This window comes from Amyelois transitella, chromosome 19 (genome assembly GCF_032362555.1).
Source record: "Amyelois transitella isolate CPQ chromosome 19, ilAmyTran1.1, whole genome shotgun sequence".
NCBI lineage: Eukaryota > Metazoa > Arthropoda > Insecta > Lepidoptera > Pyralidae > Amyelois > Amyelois transitella.
The window spans coordinates 2209752-2231364 of NC_083522.1; the positions used below are offsets into that span (position 1 = coordinate 2209752).

The following is a 21613-nucleotide window of genomic DNA, read 5'->3' on the forward strand; positions in this document are numbered from 1 at the left end:
ACTCCCGACTGGATAGAGGGGCCCTTTGCCGAGCGCCGGCTGCTACTAAAATATTTATACTGTATCCCCAATAGCAGATACAACGTCTATGGAAGTTTTGACGTATGAACACGTCATAACTTCTTGGGATCTGTAATCAATTTTGTTAGAAAACGTATAGTTATAACGAGATTGTTTTGTTTGACCACTTCGATTATTTATTATTAAATGCAGGAAAAAGGCAATAAATATTTATAACATACTCACATATACATATCGTTTCTTTTCCCTTATGAAGCAGAAGTTAATACTGAATTTCTTCGAGGGTTAGATAGATTTATTATGTTATTTATTTAAGTTTGTTGCTACTTCCAGTGAAATTTGGACATACTGCTCGTATAAATGGGACTAACGCATTCTTTTTTATACGTAAGTTCCGCATGGATAGAAATGAACATGCATCTTATAAAGCTAATTAGATTCTAAAACCATATGGGATTGTTTCGTACTTTTTAAAGTATGACCAAAAAACATTACAATAATAAATTCTCACATGCTTTCTTAAGCAGACAAGTTTTGTAGCTAAAAACTGTCAATTCAACACACAAATATGAATAAAATGAACTAAAAATACTGTTATACATGTGTATGTAGACCTAGCTTTACATTGCTTTAGCGATGAACCCGCTTTTGTGCCTCATAGCCTGTTTTTTTGTTCTGATTTCTTGTGCAATTAAGAGTTGACTTATTTAACTATCTTTATACATGGGCCCGAAAAACTAGGAAAGTAACCAACAAAAAACTAAAACAACGCCGTGACCTAGTTATTGCAGTGCAAACGATGTGATGTTACCACAACGTGACGGAGCGTTATTTTTTCACAGGACTACAGGGAACAGTTGAATTTTTAAATACTTTATCACCCCAAAGAGCAAACTAGTACGAGTAACGTTTGATACTGTAGCGTAAAAACTGCACATCTAAAAGATATTCATAAGTCTTCTATTAGGTATCGTTTACTAATGTATGGAGGGAGACTCTCATAGACTCTCAGACGATCTTTCTTTTCCTACCTCCAAGGAATCTCAATTGCAATGTTAAGCTATCCAGCTAAACGTGATCTTTGAGTTTTGTTACTTGGCTCAGTCTACTTGTAGTTGTGTCCCATTATCACAAACCAGAGAATAAAGAGGTAATATACTTGCCTTGTCCATTGAAGCGTGAAATAGTGTTGAAAATCAAGAAAATTACCTAAATATGGCATAGCGTTCAGTATTCCCTTTTGCAGTAGCGTCATATGAAGGTCGCATTCAGCGCTCGGCAGTAAATACGAGGTGGTGTTACTGACAGCCACCCCGCTCACGAAGCCGACCAGGGTCACCAGTAACAGCTTGATGTTAAACCGTCCAAATTTACAGGCCTTGAGGCAGTTGCTGACCTCCTGTATGGGGGTCTGTGGTTTTTCTTCTCGGGGTGCTTTGGCTGTGAATAATAAGGAATTGTTTTATTTGTAACGAATATACCATCGTCTAGAGAGCTGGTGCAAACGAATTACTCTGAAGTCAGCCTAATCTAACGCCTTATAATGCCTAGAACCTAGGATTCCAACGCCAAAGATCCTTTTTTTATTCACTGTAAAGTGATAGCTAGTTTTGAAAAACTTTTTCTCTTGCATATTTTATTGTGATCAACGATACAATCGTTGAATCGCTTAAAGTTAAACAACATAAATATAGGATCATCTTATCGTCTTAAGGCTGGTTCACATTAAGCATATGAATTAGAATCAATTTAAATATTCCTTACGGCAAACCACCAACTTGTGAAGTTATAGGAATACTGGGAATAAACTCTCTTTAATCCTCTTAATAAGGAGGCGAACTTTCACGCATTTGCATAAAAGACTATCTAATTTATACGGCTTTACTCAAACTTCGTTCCACATAGAGTAACATCTTGGAAAGTTTGTGCAAGCTGTGATTGTATAATTGTATTAGTTGAATGTTTTATTAAAATTTATTATTACGAATGTTGTTTACTGAGCAGTGATTACAGAAAAATTGTCATTGATAGATTCAACTGGATTTTCAAATACATACATTCATATTCTTTTCTGAAGAGTAAACTGAGACTCCATCTTACCTCAGTCAAATGTCAGTAATCAAACTAACTACAGTGAAAAAAAAAAACTCCTTAAATTAAAGTATTAATCGTCCTTATCCTTTTTTGGTCATAAAGAAAACTTTTTGCATAATGTCATATTGACTTTTAACGTGTATCGTTGACTTTGAATCTCGCGACAGAGCTTAGATTATCCACTTAAAATTAACAACAGAGGGAATACTTAATTTATTAAAACAAATGTTACACTATTTGAAATGGAACCTAAAACATTGCATGTGAAATTGTTAGGCATGTCTACAAAGGAAGATATAATACCTCATTTAAATAAGACACTGAAGACAATGGCGGAGTCTTTAATAAAACCAGACCGTCTGAGGCAAGACCTACTGGTAACAACTTTACTTATTGTAATGAAAGAAAACGGTTTCATTCAGCTTAAAGACGTTGATGATATAGCTATCAGTATCGAAGATTATATCTTGTCTAGAAAAGACAAAGAAATCACTAAATACGAAATGGTTTTTGTATTGAAAAACTTTCCAGATACTCCGACAAAAATGATTGTGTCTCCTTTGAATGATACTATTTTAATCAATGCAACTATTCTTGAAGCGTATAAGGAAATTTATTCGCTTTGTTTGAAGCTAGATCGGTATTTAATCAGTTCTGAGATTGGCATACCTGCGAATCTTTCTAACGTGAACGAACTAATTGTTTTATTCAAAGATAGGATTGTGACTCCCGTTAAGAGCAGTATATTGAGTTTGCACAGCTATCCTAGTGGGAACCTGTCGAGATTACCAGAGGATGTGTTACTGCTGATTATGTTGAGGTTGTCTTTAAGGGATATTGTGAGCCTGTGTAAATCATGTAAGAGGCTGTATCGGATCGTAAACGAGGATCGGATGTGGTATCACCTTTATGTTCGTGATTTTGGAGAGCATAAAAGTGAGGGAGGCTGGCTTGACATGTATAAAGAAGCTTATAAAAATGCAAAGATCAGTACACCACGTAATGTAGATGATTTCGATTTTGCTATATTACCAGATCGTACTAGAGATGTGTTTGATTCAAGATGGGAAGTTATACTGTGAGCCGGACTAGTTATTATGATTTCTGCGAAGCTGACGTTATTATTTCTTTGACAACAGCAGTGGAAGTTGAATAAAACTTGTATTGTTAATAAAACTTTTAATTTTAAAAGTAACTACTGTTTCTGACTTGTTTTTCTTGTGTGTTAATAATTATTATTTGTTCGTTGACAACATAACGACCTGTTTAAATCCTGATCAAAAAATGTATTTTAAATGCAACTGTTTGATTAATATTAGAAATTTCTTATTTTATCTATGGCTGTATATTTCTTTAACCTAAATTGAAATCGGTTTCATATCACATTACAATGTAGGCAATCCATAAAATATATATATATATATATATTTTTCTTTTTTCAATATTAAATCTCATAAATATATAAATCTCCCGTGAACAATGTATTCTCCCGTCCACATTATATTCTAAGTATAATTTAATATTGTGAAGTTGACGTTGTTAAAGAAAATGCTGCAGTGCAGTTTGTTACCGCTTCTTCTGCACTGACGCCTTGGAAGCGGCAGTAAACTTAGTTTTTAAGTAATATATTTGACGTCAACCAAGTTGTTAAACCATACGACAATTATTAAGCGATATAATAATATCCTATAATAATGAATAAAAAATTTTGAATTTTTTTTTGAATTTTTTTGAATGAATGGTCAAAATGAAAGCAAGCAATTTATAGAAAGTTTGCAAATATGCCTAATGATGGTAACAAATAAGGATTTTATTTATATCGAAATACAGATTTCCAACGGCTTCACTCGATTTTCGCGCTTATTATTCGATATGCTTTAATATTTTTTTACGTTTTTAGAACCGATTTTAATAAACTAATATTATGATGACAATACACATACCACTGTCGCCCATAGCTGCTAAATCCACTTCACTCATTTTCCCTTAATCCACTCAAATGAAAATCACTATGTAATACTTCAATTTGCTATGAAATTATTATTTCATCACATCACCACCACACGGTAAAGGTACTATGGTAATTACCAGGCTCATATAGTTATCGAGAAGAACGGGAGGCTGATAACGCCGATGACAAATTTAATTAGACACCTTTTATCTTAGAAAGTAAGAAGACACACAGGTCTCATGAAACTGGTTACTCTTGTGTGTGCTTTGATAGATAAATTTATTTAAACTATGATTTGACATGCGTAATTAATAATATAGATAGGTAAGAATTTGTTTAGTTTAGTGATTTTTGCTTCCGTAAAATCTAAACACAGCTCGTGCATTTGTGTTTTTTCCAGTGAAAAAGATCAGATTAATTTTTCGGTTTTGATGCAAATAGAAATATTGTTTTGGGGCCTGCTATTCTAAAGATCTCAAGTGTCGTGTAGTTCTTGGCAGTTTAGAATAGGATCACTCCACTTCTTTCTCATGAATGTCGCAAAAGGCGACTAAGGGAAAGGCAAATAAATTTGGGATTCTTCTTTATGGTGATAGGGCTAACTATCTGTCACTATTTGAATCTCAATTCCATCATTTCGTGGCCTTTGTATTTTCAAGACTGTTGGCTCTGTCTACTCCGCAAGGGATATAGACGAGAAGCTAAAAAGTATTCAGGGATCGTGGCAAGTATAAAGATGAAGTCTCTGCCTACCCCTCCGAAGATAGATGTGATTGTATTTAATGTAATGTAATTTTAAATCAAACTTAAACTCTATTTTGTTTCAGGTAAGTTCTCTTATCAGCCAGCCGAAGTCGATGCGGTGTCGGTGAGTCATAACTACACAATAATCCATGGCAATGATAATTCATGAATATGATGCAAGAAATCGTTCGCATGTCGCAAGCCATTTAATATACACTAGCTGTGCCCGCGACTTCGTCCGCGTGGAATTGTTATTTTGGGCATCATTGAAGCCCTCAAGGATTAATAATTTACCCCGTTTTTTTTTTCACATATTCCATTATTTCTTTGCTCCTCATAGCCTAAAGCCTTCTTCGATAAATGGTCTATTCAACACAAAAATAATTTTTCAATTCGAACCAGTAGTTTCTGAAATTAGCGCGTTCAAACAAACAAACAAACTCTTCAGCTTTATAATATTAGTATAGATAAGTTTAACAGATCTTGTAGCGAAAAACAAAATATATGTACGTAGCGTGTGCCAGTTGCCTCTCATCCCGTGCAAATTGTAGAAGTCGGTCAAGGGGTTCGGTATTTGTACACCTGCGGGATAGCATGGCACGCGCGACGCCGTTTTTATCGCGCGACGCTGTAGGCATACTTCTTGGTATACGCCATAGCAACGGTTTCAATGGTTTTGTTAGTTAGAAAAAATATTCTTATTATTACTATATTAACTTTGCTACTATACTTTCTACAGACGCCAGTTTTATCGCGCGACGCCGTTATTATCGCGCGACGAGCTACCACTATTTCGCTTTATATATATTGACGCGTCGCACGTGTCATGCTAGCTCCGGCTTTCCATTTTCTTTTTATTTCTTCTCATAATGACATTTTTCTAGAGATATAAAGGGAAAATAAATAGAAAAAAAAATACTTGTTCATTTCACTTTTTATTAAAATAAATGTGCATTATGAAACTTTGTTTCTTACTTATATATTAAACTTTATTGCTCTCGAGAAACATGAGTTATTTTGACAAAAAAGTCAATCACATTCGTACTTTTATAAGTTCAATTTATTTTATAAATTGAACATTTTTGTTTCTAAATAAAAAAATCTATATCAAGCAATGGATGAATGAATATCCTTTTTAGATTAAAATTATGTACATAAAAATACAATGTGACGTTTTATCGCTTATATAAAAATGAAAGAATTATCATTTCAAGTTACATTCGTGCTTTGATTCTCTATTTGATTCATCAGTTATAACCACAGGTAAAACTTACCTAGTTGTGCAAAAAAAAACACATTTAAGAAACACACATAATGACATACACATTAATCTATTAAACGTAAATCTCATAAATTATATAAACTTACAGGATGTAACAAAAACGAGTAGAGGAGAAGGTGGTATTGTGGCCCCCTACTTTGTTTTTGAGGCTTTATAAAAAAAGTAAAGTACCTAAAAACTTGAAACATACTTTATAGGGTTCTTTAATCATTTGTTTATGCATATTTAACTATGGAATAAATAAAACTCGTACCGGATAATCAGAAATAATATTTATTCTTAAGTAATCAAATTTGGCATAATGAGATCAAGTGATGGTTATGTGGCACCCTGGGGGGTCATATTAAATGTATTGCACAATTGAAACCTAACGGCAAAAATCACAAATATAATAGTCGCCTTCTGGACCTGCACAGGCTGTATGAGCCCATAATTCGCAACTCTGACACTGTATCCATTGCTCTCCAGGTCTGTCATTTGAATAGTTGGTTTCGCAGAACACGCAGAGAACATCTGTATTTTCAGGAACTCTATTCAAATCTGAGCTGTCATCACCGGAATCGGTATTTTTTGCTCCACTGTCAGAGCTACTGCTGGATGTAACATCTCTCTGGCGCCGACCAGCTTGGCTAGTGCCTCCTCTACCGCGATCACACTGACACCATCTCTACGAGGACGTCCTCGTCCTCGTCCACGCGCTCGTCCTCGAGTCTCTGCTAAGCGCAAAGATTCAGTCAGTTGATTTTTGTAAGGCGATGATGTAATTACTTTTGCTGTTGTCGTCTTTCTACCACGATTAGAAGTCCTAGTCTTGGCCCGAGGTATTGGCTGAATGTCCTCTGGAAGAATCAAACTATTCTGCGGTTCTTGTGGCTCTGTATTTATGCCTGGTGGACATTGGCCAGCATCAAGACTTGTATCATCATTATCAGGCATAGAAGATGTTTGACCACTGCTAGATGCTTCCGCTATAAAATCGACGTCTGTGAATACTTGAGGATTGAAAGGATAGATGCCAGTTGCACGAAAACCATTAACTGCAATTTCTCCCGTCGTGCTCCTAATATATGCTCGGTCAAGAAGCTCAGCAATGTCGAAAGGTTTCAGCAATCTTTCAGAATGCAAATGAAACTTCCGAATCCCCTCACTGTAATAGCATTTTACGGCGCCTATGAAAGTTTTGTCCAAAGGTTGGACCTTGTGCGTTGTATGAGGTGGGAAACTGATAATAGTGACATGGTTCTCGTGAGCTAACTCTATTATTTTTACGTTCCGAGAATGGCTGTAATGGCCGTCAAAGATAAGTAATATAGGAGATTCCACATTTGGGTTTGTTTTATCAATGATATGCCTGAACCATTCAGTGAACAAATTCGATTGGATCCAACCAGATGGATGGACTTTACCAATCGATCCAGGTGGAGCACCTTTCTTGGTCTTACATGTAATGTGACCCCCGGGACCACAATACAACCAGTGTGAGGGGGTCGCATTATAAATATTGATATTGTCAAAACAAACATACATAACATATTTATAAAATGCTGAAATTTCATAATTACCTTTGAAATCCCGCAGAAGAATGTTCAATGAATATAACGTGCAAACACAAAAATACAAATTCGATAGTTTTCAATTTTTACGCAATTAAAATCACAGCAGTTAAAAAGTTTTCTCACAAACGTGTTTCGACTGATTCAAATGACGGATAAACGAAGCGACTTCTGACGGATTTGATGGGTGCTAAATATTGCTGTCACAACCAGCATTTAGTTCCACCAAAAATATGCGATTTGGCGTTATTAGAAAGTATTAATATCAATGGGGGCCAAAATACATGCGGGGGCCACAATTGCACCTTTTCCTCTATGCATTTTTTTTCTTAGATTTAAAAAAAATAGAACAAATTAATTTTTCATACGACATCTTGTTTACATTCAGGGTCCGTGGTCAAAGGCATACCCCGGGCTCCTCTCTAGAGTGGTGAAGATGCAACCAGGACCAAAAACCAGGAGGAAAAACTCAGACATGTTGTATTGGTTGTATTGAATAGAGTACACTTCATAAGTACCTATCTAATCTATTATGTTTTTGTCATACATATTCTCAGGCCTAACACTGGTTTGTGTATAAAAATAAACTTTTAAGTCACCCATCCTACACGAGTAAATGACTTAAGTACCTACTTCTAAGTCGATAAAATGTCCATTAGAAAATAAAATGCTAAGTTTTGTTCAACCTATCCAATCATTAAAAATAATTGATTCCGTATTACTTACTTACTTTTAACAATAAGTACTTACAATTTGTAAATTCATATAAAAATTAATAGGCGATAATAATAAAAGGGGGCATTTTAATTTAAAAATAATAAATTTTAAATACAAGCGCCTTATAAGTTATTCAAATATTGCACTAAGTATTTTATTCTTCTACTTTCTTTGTCGGTAAGAAAAATCCAACAATCACCAAAACTGAAAAAAGAAAACATAATAATATTTCTTCATAACGTTTATATTTTTATTATTAGATTTTACTGGTATTCCAAGTAATGTAAAATAAAATATTTTTCAAAATTTTTTTTTTTATTATCCTTCATCAATAAAAAAAAATAACATTTAAATAATTAAACTTACAAAGCATTATTCCAGATATAAGGAAAAACGGCAGTTCACAACTTATATTAAGCAATACAGGGAAGGCGACATTTCCTAGTAGTGTGCCGATACGCCCCAACATCATCATTATTGACAAAGCCAGACTCCTGAAACAAATATATATTATATGTAAATAACACAATTTCGAGAAATGAATAAATAAATAAAATAAATATATACGGGATAGATTACACAGATAGAGTTAGCCTCGAAGTAAGTTCGAGACTTGTGTTACGAGATACTAACTCAACGACACTATATTTTATAAAAAATCTTATATAGATAAACATCCAAGACCCAGGCTAATCAGAAAAGTTCTTTTCTCATCATGCCGTGGCCGGGATTCGAACCCGGAACCTCCGGTGTCACAGACAAGCGTACTACCGCTGCGCCACAGAGGCCGTCAAATGAGTCATAAATATGCCAACAATATAAATCTTTCTCTTTCTTATATTAGCAGAGTCCTCTACTGCAATGTTCCGGAGTCCGGTCCACTTTTTAATATTTCTCTCTCCACTTTGTCTGCTTATTAATGCTTACTTTTAAGTCCACTGAATCGCATTACCTTCATTCACGATATCTAGCCAGGATATCTTCAACGTGGCTAACCACTTGTTTCTTAGTTACCTTGCAGGCTTTCGCAAGATGTGACCGTGTGAACAATAATTCAACTAGTTAAAACCTATAAAGATTCATAATAATCCAAGACTATAGTATAAAGTTAAAAAAGGTACTCTTTGCCACTCCAGATAAATAGCAGCCATCAAGCTATTTGGTATCGGTGTTCGAATCGGTAAGGTTCGAATCCCAACTCGACCATGTACCGATGGCTTTTTCATAGTTATAAACATTAGTTTGAATACTAACCGATGCTGAAACGGTAAGGGAAAACATCGTGAGGAAACCTGCCATTCAGACAACTGGATGTGTTACCATGGATCCAATACGGGTTGGTTTACCTGCCAAGCTTGCTGAGGTCAGATGTGAGTCGCTTCATGTAAAAAATCTGACTCGCCTAATCCAGGATCCATGGTCAAACCCTGGGCTCCTTTCCAGAGAGGTGAGGATGCAACCGGGACTAAAAGCCAGGAGTTATAAGCTATTTGGTCTCCTCAAACATCCAGTAATATTCTCCACCAAAATTTAAAAAAACGGAAAATTTAAGACAATATACATAGATCGCTTACCTCGTAGAAGTCGAGAAAAATTCAACAACGATAGCTTGGGTTAAACTCTTGTTGGTCTGACCCATGCACACGTCTACAGCGAACAAAGCTACGAACGCTGTCTTCGTGGCCACCCATCTCATGCCCAGGGTAGCAGCGGAGAACAGCAAGCAGGTTAGGATGACTAGAGTATTTTTCCGTATATAGTTCACAAGGATGCCAGTTATGAGGATAGGTACTATGCTAATGCCGCCGATAATCATACTGTTTATGTAAGTCTCTGCCCCGCTTCTGGCCTGCAAAAAAAAACGCAATGTTTTCTAGGATACATATTATACAAGTTTCTCATTATGTGCGCACAAGAAATTAAATAATTAATGAGTTAATCTTAAATTAAACTAAAACAACTTGGTAAAACAAAAAATTGTTATATTTTATTTATTATTTTTTACGTAAAAAAATTAATAAGGAATAAGAAAATTGACTTTGAATTTGTGAAAGTGTTTATGTCAAACCAAAAACAATATACATTTTAAGAAAAATAATGACTACCGGTTATTAATTATTAAAAGTTGTAGATACTAACCGGTATACATTTTGTTTCCGCAGTTGTATTCAGGAGTTTGTTTTTCAGATCATCAGTGTAAGCGTCTAGTACAGTGCAAAGATCTTGATCACCGCTTTTATAATGCTCCACCACTGTGGAGACTTGTGGAAACCATAGTGATATAATGTTGTGGCTGCAAATCATAGCTCGAGTTTATCATAATAGAATAGAATAGATTTATTTTCAAAATTGGATACAAGGTATCACTTATTGACGTCACATCACTTAAATCTAATTATAACTACTACCGCTTCCAAAGCGCATGTGTAGAAGAAGCGGCGGAACAAACTTCATCGGATAATAATAAACCACGGACATTATCTTATCTTATATTTAGTTAAGAACCAACAAAATCAATTGTCTTCGTTTTTTTTTTTTCAGAATTTTTTCTACCTAGTACGCATTTGTTTTTATTTTGGGTGTGGTTTTAATAAGTATGGACAGTATTTTTATAAATACATTTTTTATCACTGCATTCTCTAACTTAAAACAAAAACATATATTTGAAATTTTTATACATTCATATTTTATTAATGTAATGATTTATACTCACGAAGCCATTGTCAAAAAGTTGATGACACAAATAACACTTAAATATTTTACTAAAGGTTTTTGAAAAATTGGTCGCATGTTACGCAGACCAATTACGATTTGCTGTAAAAATGTCGCGTTTGTTTTCGATCCAGCATTTTCATCCATCCTTACATTTATTTCGTCAGTCCATATGTTTTTGTACTGAAAAGAGATAAAGAGTCTATTTGATAATTAATATGTACATATATAATACGGGAGAAATTACACAGATTGAGCTAACCCCAAAGTGAGTTATAGACTTTATGGAAACTAAACGACCGTTATTATATTTTATGTTAAAACATATTTATATGAATATCCAAAACCAGGTCAATTAGAGAAAGTTTTGTTTTCACCGTGTCCTGCCTGGGATTCGAACCTGATGTTCCGAGTCGAGAACACAAAAATAGATCGACGTTTATTTATCGATTAAATTTCAAATAAATCGAACAATTATTAATAAATCGTTGCTTTCTGATTTGCAATAAAAGTAAAAATAAAACAAAAGTACAAATTCGGGAATAGGATTTGGAAGATTTAAAAGTCACAATGAATAATACTCACGGGATAACTTTCCGCCGGCTTTCCCGTATTTTCTTTGTAAATATTTATAAGAATTTCCCTTGCTTTATTGTATTCCCTCTGCATCACTAAATATTTTGGGCTCTCTGGCAACCGGGCGTATAGTAAAAATGCCATTAGTGACCACAGCGACATTATGTAGAGGTAGAAATTCCATGTATTTAGCACTAAAATATATAATACGAGTATACATAAAATGATTAGAGATACGTATTATTTATTATCTTCTTTTTATGTACATACTTATTTCAAAGCAAAAATACATATGGATGGTGAAAACTCCATAGGTTTAGCTAAATGCGAGTATGATCTATCCGAATTGACTACTCAATACTATCCATTACTATATATTCTATACTATCCAAAACTATATAAATCGCAATAATATACCTAGTCTATTCCAATTTAAATGATTATACTCCTTAGATATTCAAGAAAAGATAGTAACGTAAATTAATTTTGCAAAACATTCTGTTTTGAATAATAAAACACATTTAGAGTAAAATAATATACTTACCTAAATATCCTCCAAATATGGCATACTTCCAGTCCTGAATTAACACCGCCCATGATATAGCTGCTATAATAACCTGCGCCAGCGCAAGAAATGATGATTGTATAACTATAATCCGATCCCTTATGCTATTGTGGCAAAATTCTGCGGAAAGGGACACAGCGGCACTAAAAGATGAAGCGAATCTGAAAAGTTGTAGTTATTTTACTAATTTTATTACTTTTTTTTTGTATCAGCAAACAAATGTGTTTCATACATAAATTTATTTATTATATAATTATTTAATTAATTACTGATCTCATTAATTCTTTAAGTTATACAAATTTTCCTATAAAATAAATACTTAAAAAAAATTATGACGTAACTTACAAAAGTCCTTCGAAGAATTTAGCGCCAACCAACACATTGTATGTTTGGCTTGTGCCAGCTATCACACTACATACGAACGTGCCACCAAAACCTATGAGTAAAAATATTTTTCTACCAAATGTATCGGTAAGAAAACCAGCCAGTACTGACGAAAATAACATTCCTACAAAAAAATTAAACTTATTAATTTTTATTTCGTTTGGTTGTCGGCACTAGAAAAGGATCACTCTGTATCATATTGTGTGACTGTATGTATCATTTTCTTTTTCTTTTGCACCGTGTGTTTTACCTTATAAACTTTATTTAAACTCTATATTTGTCTTATCATTAATTTATGTTCTAAAAAAACTGAACTTATTTAATTCTGACCAGGGATCGAACCAGAGACCTCAAGGTAAGAATACCTTGCGGCAAAGGCGTAAGTAGAAACATGTTAAGTCACACTTGGTAGTAAAAATGCAGTTGTTTTATTGACGAATCCGACTAATATGACTAAATCTAATGTCGTTATTTAGTAATTATTAATATAAATAAAAATTAAGTTCCTACTTAACAATTTTAAACAAAACGAGAACTTACCTAAATATGGAATAGCGTTCAAAACTCCTTTTTGAACTAAAGACATATTAAGGTCACATTCTGCACTTGGTAATAAAAATGCGGTAGTATTTATGACTGAAACGCCACTGACGAAGCCGACTAAAGTGACTAATAGTAGTTTAATGTTGAAACGTCCAAATTTACACGCTAAAAGGCAGTCGTTCACATCTTGTATAGGTGTTTGTGGTTTGCCTTCGGGAGGAAATTTAGCTAAAAATATTTTATGTTAATATTTTATAAGTACTTAAAAAAATACTTAGCTATAGCATTTATTACAAAAGCACTCTAAGTGAAAAGCTAATATGGTTGGAATTGTTCTTGTAGGCGATGAGATAGCAAAAGTCACTATTTGAATCTCAATTCCATCATGTCATCAGTCATGAAATTTAACGTGGCCTTTCAGTATTTTCAAGACTGTTGCCTCTGTCTATCCCACAAGGGATATAGACGTGATAATATGTATGTATGTTGTTCATTAATTTAACAATATGACTGCCGGCGTGATCCAGGGTAGGATTCAGATCGTAAACCTTCCGGTGCAAACTGTTGTTTGTGAAATACTGATTTTAATATTAATGACATTAACTTAGAATAATTCTAAGGTACCTGTGTCGAATATGGCCAGCCGAAAAATATGGCCACATCCTAATATTACAAATACGAAACATAGTTAGAATCTGATCGTTGCGCGCCATGTTGGTGGCCCAAGGTCGTATTTGAACGGCGCACCCGCAGGGCGCCCCACCCTCTCCACAGTCGCTCAACGGGCATCACAGTGGAAAGGTGCATCGCTGCTCTTAAAAATCGCAAGTAAGTTTTTTGCTATATTTCTTTAGTTTTTCCATTTAGTGCATATTTATTCACGTTGTCAGGTGGCACAGTTATCGTATTTCGATATTTTCTTTGTCATTTATGAAAGTATCCATGTGTTTTTGGTCAGAGTGAGGTTAAGCATAAAAATCCTATGACTGAAAATATATCCAGCAACTGGCCATATTGCATGTATGATTTTTTTCATTCTTAGTAACATTTTCTTTTTTAGATATGCCGCGATACAAAAGTAAAGGTATTCGGAGTAATTGGTCAGAAGATGACATGAAACGAGCAATTGCCGCTGTCAAACGTGGTGTGAAGATATACACGGCTGCCAAAAACTATAACATCCCAAGGCGCACGTTAAGACGTTATTTATTAGAGAAAAAGACTACGAAGTCTACTTTAGGCAGAAAGCCGCTTTTAAACGAAGCACAAGAGAGAGATTTGGCTTCCCGTATTATCCGTTTATGCCATGTGGGGTATCCGCTAACACAACGGGTACTACGCACTTGTGTCAAGACGTTTTGCATTCAAAACAATGTTTCAGTATCGAGTCGAGGCTTAATGGTTGGACGAGATTGGCTAAGAGGTTTTCTAAATCGACATAAAAATATCAGTAGAAGAAAATCTCAAAATCTGAACCCGGCACGCGCCGCAAAGCTGAATAAAGTCGTAGTTGCTGACTATTTTGCCAAATTAAAAAAGACTATGGAAGAAAACGACGTTTTGAATAAACCTGAGAGAATTTTCAATGTCGATGAGAAAGGCTGTCAGCTTAATTTACATAAAGCACCACAAGTTTTAGCGGAACGTGGAACAAAAAGAGTACACCTAGTGGCGCCGGAACATGGTGAAAATGTGACTGTAGTCTCATGTGGCAGCGCTTTAGGCCACGCTATCCCCCCAATGATTTTGTTCAAGGGCAAAAGAATGAAACCTGAATGGATTGATTCTTTACCTACAGGGTCAATAGCTCAAATGACTCCCAAAGGCAGTATGAATACTGAAACGTTCGTGAACTGGTTACACCACTTCGCCAAATTTAAACTATCAGGACCTTGTGTTCTTATCTTTGACGGTGCTAAATGCCATCTGGACTATACCATAGTTGAAGTTGCAGAGAAATTCAATATAAAACTTTTCTGTCTTCCCAGCAACACAACACATGAGCTGCAGCCGATGGACAAATCGGTTTTTCATTCGTATGAGTATTATTGGGATGAGGAGGTTCTGAGGTACTGGTCTATCAACCAGGATCGTAAAATAACGAAACAAAGATTTGGAATTATATTTTCAAAGGTGTGGGACAAGGCTGCAACGCCGGCAAATATCAGAGCTGGTTTCGAGGCTACTGGGATTTTTCCATTTGATCCGCAAAAGATTCCCGAAGAAGCGTATGCTCCAAGTATCCCAACATACGATCCCACAATAACTGAATCTAATACTGGACAAAACGAAAATGAAGATCCTAATGATATTACTGATTCAAGTGTTGACAGTGAAAGTATTTTAGCTTGTTCTCATCCTAATTTGAACATCAGCGGTGATCGTTACACTCCAGTTCAAAGTGGTCCCTCTGGCACCAATGCTAAATCACCAGTACGTGCCTTGTCACAAGACAATAATAACATAGCTACTGCACCTTCTTCACCTTCGAGAAATGATCAACTTAAGCTCGGTGAAAATATTCGTACTGAAGGTGACGATAGCGACGATGACGTCCCATTAGCAAGCTTAAAACAGAACAGCCAGAACATAGAAGCTGTAAAGGCAGTTTCGGATTTACTTAATGAATCATATGAATCTTTCAGTGCTATGTTAAAAACTCCGGTAAAGACAACATCTAGCCCAAAGACTGCTCCGAGGGCAAAAGCCATTAATAGTCTGGCTCAAGAACTAACGAAAGCAACTTTTGTACAAAAAAAATTTCCAGGTCCGTCCGGAGCAGCTTCTCAGAAAAGAAACACTTTGCCAGGGTCATCGAATAAAACTTCAAAAAAGAAGAAAAGTACATCAAAGTCATCCTCAGCTGCCTCTCAAAAAAAGAATGATATTCCTGGACCATCCAACATTACTTTACCAAAAAGAAAACAAGATCCTTCAAAAAGGAATAGAGCCTCATCAAACAAGATTCCTTCAAAACCGAAAAGTGGTAAAGGAAAAGCTAGAAAACTTGGTGAGTCTTGGTATTGCTTCGTTTGTGATCAAGATAGAGTTGCTGACATGCGATCTTGTTTTAAATGTGGTTCCTATGTCCATGAAGAGTGCGTTGGTTTGTCTGCCGAAGATACAGAAAATTTTATATGTCCCCAATGTTATGATGATTAAAAACAAGATACTCAAGTATCTTTATTGATCGTTCAAGTATCTTTTGTGCATTGTCTAATGCACATGCATGTTGTCTCTAGATTTAAGTTATCACTCTTTAGAATTTATGTGATTTGAAGTTAATGTCTCACAGATTTAGTCTTCTATTGTTATTGTTATTAACAATTAAGTTGATCTCAGAGCAAGCCAATTTATCTAATTAATAAGACAAGTAATTCTTAAGTGTTTTGTTTTAATTTTTGTGAACTGAAGTCAGAGACTGATGTTAGAATAAGTTTAGATAGGTATTAAATGGATCTCAGGCTGAGCCAATACATTTAGCACAGAAATTTAAATATTGTTGTTTTTCGCTAGATTTGACTTAAAATATTTTATAGAGAGTACTCGTACCTATACGATTTTTGATTATTAAACGTAAGATAATACATATCTGGACTGGTTTAATAAAAATACTTGAAATTTACAAATTATTTTATTTTATTTCATAACAAAATTATCCATACTGTAAATATGGCCACACCGTGGGCATATTTACATACACGGTCGGAAATATGGCCAATTTACCCCTTTTTAAAAAAATGAATATTATATAGATATGATCAATAATTTAGCAATTTTTTTTCTATGTTATGAAAGCTAAATAGATAAGGTTTTTAGGAAAATATGCAAAGTCAGGCCTTTATCGCATAATCATTAAAAAAAATTACTCTAAACCTTAAGGTGGCCATATTCGACTCGGGTACCTTATTTCTACTATTCTTACAATGGAGGTCAGGCAACATTCGCTGTATCGAAACCAATACTTATCACAAATAAATGATTGGTAAATTGCCTGCAATCTCATGATGTCCTTAAAAATGGCAAGAAGGTTGCACGGGTTTAGTGGGTAGGCTGGCACATCAGGTGCCAGGAGTCCCACATTATCCAAAGTGAAGACCTAATTGGTTGTCCGTAAATAGGATTCAATAAAAAAAAATGGTTTAGTAAAGGACCCCGAAATTTGAAACTCAGATCATGGTCAAAAAATAACTCTTGGATCAGAGAGTGAGGATGTATGTGATCGGGACTAACACCAGAAGAACAAAAATGTATTATTATATTACATACCACTGTCAGCTGTAGCTGTTAAATCCACTACACTCATGTTTCACCATTTAATAAATGTATATTTTTTTACACAATAACGCGACCACCAAAAGACAATTAAGTACTAAGATAATTACAAGATTCATCTTATTTATGAAGCAGAACGTTAGAGCCTGATAAGACTAGGGAGGCTATCTTTAAATTTATTTACACAATTAAAATAAGCGAATTTAGTTCAAAGTCAAATAAAAACCGTTCGAGATGACAATAATGTCGAGCAATATTTACTCGTTTCGCTATCGAATAAGTCGCTCGTTTTATTAGTAGTACCCCATTAAGTAGCAATTTTACAATCATTAGACTACTCTCCGTCATCTGATGCTACCGTGTGCAGGAGCATATTATTTTGTCTTATCTTCTCTCTTTAATTAACTGATTGGAAAGTAAGAGAGGAAAGATATACATGAGCAGAGGCACAGGTTCAAAACCCACCTTGTATCAATTACTATTTTCGTAGTTATGTACATAAGTTTGAATACTGATCAATGATCTTACGGAGAGGGACAATATCATTAGAAAACCTGTACTGGATGTGAAATCATGATCGATCCAATACGGGTTAGGCCATACCTTGGCTTCGTGTAAAAATCGGACTAACCCACTCCAGGATCCACTGTCAAAGGCATACCCCAGGCTCTTCTTCAGAGTGATGAGAATGCAACCGGGACTAAATCCAGGAGGAAGAGAAGAAAAAGATGGAATATTTTAAGAGATAGCTGTATTTTTCCTATTTTACCATTTGCTAGGAGCGAGTTCTTAAATTGGTGCGGGTTGTGTAAATTAATTTTAACCTGGATAGATGTGGGAGAAGTTTATTCTGACAACCATTAAAAACAATTTTGCTTTTTATCTGGTGCCTTGTAACTACTAAGACGACAACTAAGCAGATTTTTGAAAATATTTACTGGTAGCCATGGCCGAAAACTTCTTGTTTTTTTTTTATCTGTCCCTATAATTGACGATTCTGTTTCTGTCATGGAATAACTAGCATTAAGTCTTTAGTCAATGGTTATTATGTAGCTTGAGATATTTCTATTGAACTGAATAGATTTTTTTTCTGTTCTTCCCTGTTTGTCTGTAGCAATCAACGTAAAAGCCAAATGAAGTTGGCGATGTTTATTCAGTTTTTTTTAACGTTGAGCTCACTGGTCTAATGTTTGCAATCTCTAGAATGTATACCTAAATGAACGATAGAAAATTGTATCGTGTAAAATAAGAGGCATCGTTAAACCAAGCTTAGGTTGGGTGATTCTCGTTTAGATAGATACCTATAGTTTTTTTTTTATTGAACTTTAGTTTGTTTTTTTTTCAATGTTTATATTTTGCAACAACAACATAATTTAATTAAAGTTGTTATGTCTTAAATAAAGGAAAGAATCTTTCTTATAATATTTTTTCTTACGGTATTTTTTATGGCATACCAACTATGTCGTAGACGTACTTAAATAATTAATTAACGAATAACTCTTTATTGCACACAAAAAAAGAAGAATGTTGTGGAAATAAGTTACAATATTAAAATCCTAAGTACAGGTAATCAGAAATGTTGGTTCTTCATCATGACTTGGCCGTGGATCCAACGTGGATCAGACCTCAGGCCGGGAATGATATGGAGTAATCCTATCTTAAATTGCACGGAACAACAAACAAATAAAAACTCCCAAAAATAAACTCCATAGTGTCGCAACAATAATAATATAATCAACAATATAACATCGACGGTTAAATCACCAAACGAATATTCAAGGTTGTTGACACACATCACTGACACAGTGCTGTTGTGCTAATCTGGGACGATTAATTCAATACTTATATCACGTCTTTATACATAACGGATTAGACAGAGTCAGCAGTTTCGAAGAGACATGAATGCCACATTCAGCTACATAGCTTTATCAACCCATTGCCTAAAGGAAAAATCATAAGTTTAGAAGCCTTTCCTTTAATTTTCTTCTACGCAAGAAGAGAATCAGCTATGTCTATAGGTCCCTACCAAAGCTACTACAAATTATAATTGCTTCATTAGTTGAATTATCACCTTCATTGTCTGATATTAAGTTTTGATTATGAATGTCATTATCAAGATGTGAACTATTTGGATTGCGTTTGTTTGAAACATCCCTTCTCTCTTTTATTAACATCTTTTGTCTTTCACCAATGTCTTTCAAATTCACCATTTCACCGTTTTCGTCTCGATTGTCCATTGTAATGACGCAACTGGATACTTCGTAATTATCTAAAAATAATAAAACAATAATTATAGTGCAAAATTGTTTATTATAAACACTTTTCATTCATTTTAAACAAATATTGTAAACTTGCCATCGGAATGTAAAAAAAATATGATATAATAATGAAATGCTGGTTTTAAATGTAATTATAATTCCATTTTTTATTTATCTCTGAAATACCCAAAATATTAAGATCAGCTGATAATACTGTAGGTACATAATAATTACATTTGGCCAAGGAAGAAGTATTTCACGTGTCTATTTAAATAGACACTTAAAATAATTAGACCTAAATTTTTTCTTAAATATGCTTTTTTTCCAGTCAACGAAGAAGAATTTTATTTTTTTATACTCATCAAATATAATTTACTCTTAATATCAGTGATCGTATTTTGTTAATATTAAAAATAAACATTAGGTATTCTAAAAAAAATTAAAAATAATTAGTAATTATAAAAAAAAAATGCCAAAATAAGCAATATTATCATTACCGGTTTTCGCTTTAAAGAATACCCGATAAATTTGAATTTTAAGAACATTTCTAATCTCTATAATAAATGAAAAAAATCAGTTAGTGCGACAAAACTTAATTACGAAACGTTTGAAAAAAATGATGAAATTCGATGGCAAGCTTACAACATAGGTACTAACATACATATTATTAGAGGTTAGGTATAGTATCACTGAATTATATGGCAACCATCGTTGGCAACACTGTCAATCAAATAATTATATTAAATAACACAGTACATAAAATAATAATGTACTTACCCGGTTGTTGCTAACGGCAAAATGGCTATTACCTGCAGCACGGACCGTTTGTTTATATGTGATCACAGGCAGGTGAGTCATGTCTGATCTCAGTTTAGGCACTTTATCGATTCCTTGAAAGCGCGGACAACTTCAGAAAGATTCCTTATTGGCCGGCTCAAATTGTCGGACATGTGACTGGAGCCAACCAGCGGCGAGCATCGTTTGGCGCGCTATTTAAACATTGGCTAAACTGAATTTCGAATTGATGTTCAAAATGTGAATGCGTACTTACCTTATAACCCGTAATGTTCTAACCCGGTACGCTAAAGTTATTGTTTAATATGGTCTAATCAGTTGAGTATTGAAATTTAATCCTTATTGTCTATAAATATATAGATACATATTGTCTTTAATTATATATTTTACATTCTTAATGATAAATTTGTTTGGATACTTAGATTAGATAAGGATTAAAATTTATCATTATATTTCCACTTTTAACAAGTGAATAAAATCTTTTAATCAATAGGTGCCGTGTGGTTCCCGGCAGTGCCGTGTGGTTCCCGGCACCAATGAAAAAAAGAATAGGACCACTCCATCTCTTTCCCATGGATGTCGTAAAAGGCGACTAAGGGATAGGCTTACAAAATTGGGATTCTTTTTTTTTTTGAATCTCAATTCTATCATAAAGCCAAATAGCTGAACGTGGCCATTCAGTCTTTTCAAGACTGTTGGCTCTGTCTACCCCGCAAGGGATATAGACGTGACAATATGTATGTATGTATGTAATCAATAGGTTTTGTACGAATTTTTTCTTACATAATACTGGGACCCGTTGCGTAATGGGCGAATAACTTATATTGTAACTTAATTTTTATTGATAATCTATTATTAGTATAGTTTAGGAATTGTAATAATCACATTTTGTCAACGTAATATAATAAGTCATATTTTGAAATCAGGCTAAATTGTATCTAGAGGTTTATTTTAGGTTAATTTATAGTATTAAATACTTTTGATTTTACTTTACTTTTAATTAAAGTTTAATTTAATTAAAAGGGTCAGGTCAAAAGTACCCGAAACCGCCGAGCTTGCATGAAGAGAGTTATGAATGTGGATGAAGCAAAGGAAATATGCAGAGATCGTGGCAAGTGGAAAGAGGTAGTCTCTGCCTACCCC

General features: G+C 34.3%; 2 protein-coding genes across 2 annotated transcripts in view; one reads left to right on the top strand and one right to left on the bottom strand.

Annotated features, from left to right (window-relative positions):
- LOC106137269 (uncharacterized) overlaps positions 1–20662 on the bottom strand; it is a 36344-nt gene extending 15682 nt beyond the window's left edge. Inside the window, exons 1-11 of the mRNA XM_060949667.1 lie at positions 20453–20662; positions 19489–19686; positions 13140–13370; positions 12561–12723; positions 12195–12376; positions 11660–11844; positions 11076–11257; positions 10502–10655; positions 9937–10211; positions 8729–8856; positions 1231–1461 (exon numbers count right to left, since the gene is read on the bottom strand). Coding sequence (XP_060805650.1) covers positions 1231–1461; positions 8729–8856; positions 9937–10211; positions 10502–10655; positions 11076–11257; positions 11660–11844; positions 12195–12376; positions 12561–12723; positions 13140–13370; positions 19489–19654 — 1897 coding nt within the window. The 5' untranslated portion in view covers positions 19655–19686; positions 20453–20662. The remainder of the gene's footprint in view (positions 1–1230; positions 1462–8728; positions 8857–9936; positions 10212–10501; positions 10656–11075; positions 11258–11659; positions 11845–12194; positions 12377–12560; positions 12724–13139; positions 13371–19488; positions 19687–20452) is intronic.
- LOC132902861 (uncharacterized) lies at positions 13793–16692 on the top strand. Its single transcript, XM_060949655.1, has 2 exons — positions 13793–13970; positions 14203–16692. The coding sequence occupies exon 2, from the start codon at positions 14205–14207 to the stop codon at positions 16302–16304; it is 2100 nt and encodes a 699-aa protein (XP_060805638.1). The 5' UTR covers positions 13793–13970; positions 14203–14204; the 3' UTR covers positions 16305–16692.
- Positions 20663–21613: the final 951 nt, after the last annotated feature.

Excerpts from the sequence above, each read along its gene's own strand:
- LOC132902861 (XM_060949655.1), top strand. The coding sequence starts at position 14,205 with ATGCCGCGATACAAAAGTAAAGGTATTCGGAGTAATTGGTCAGAAGAT.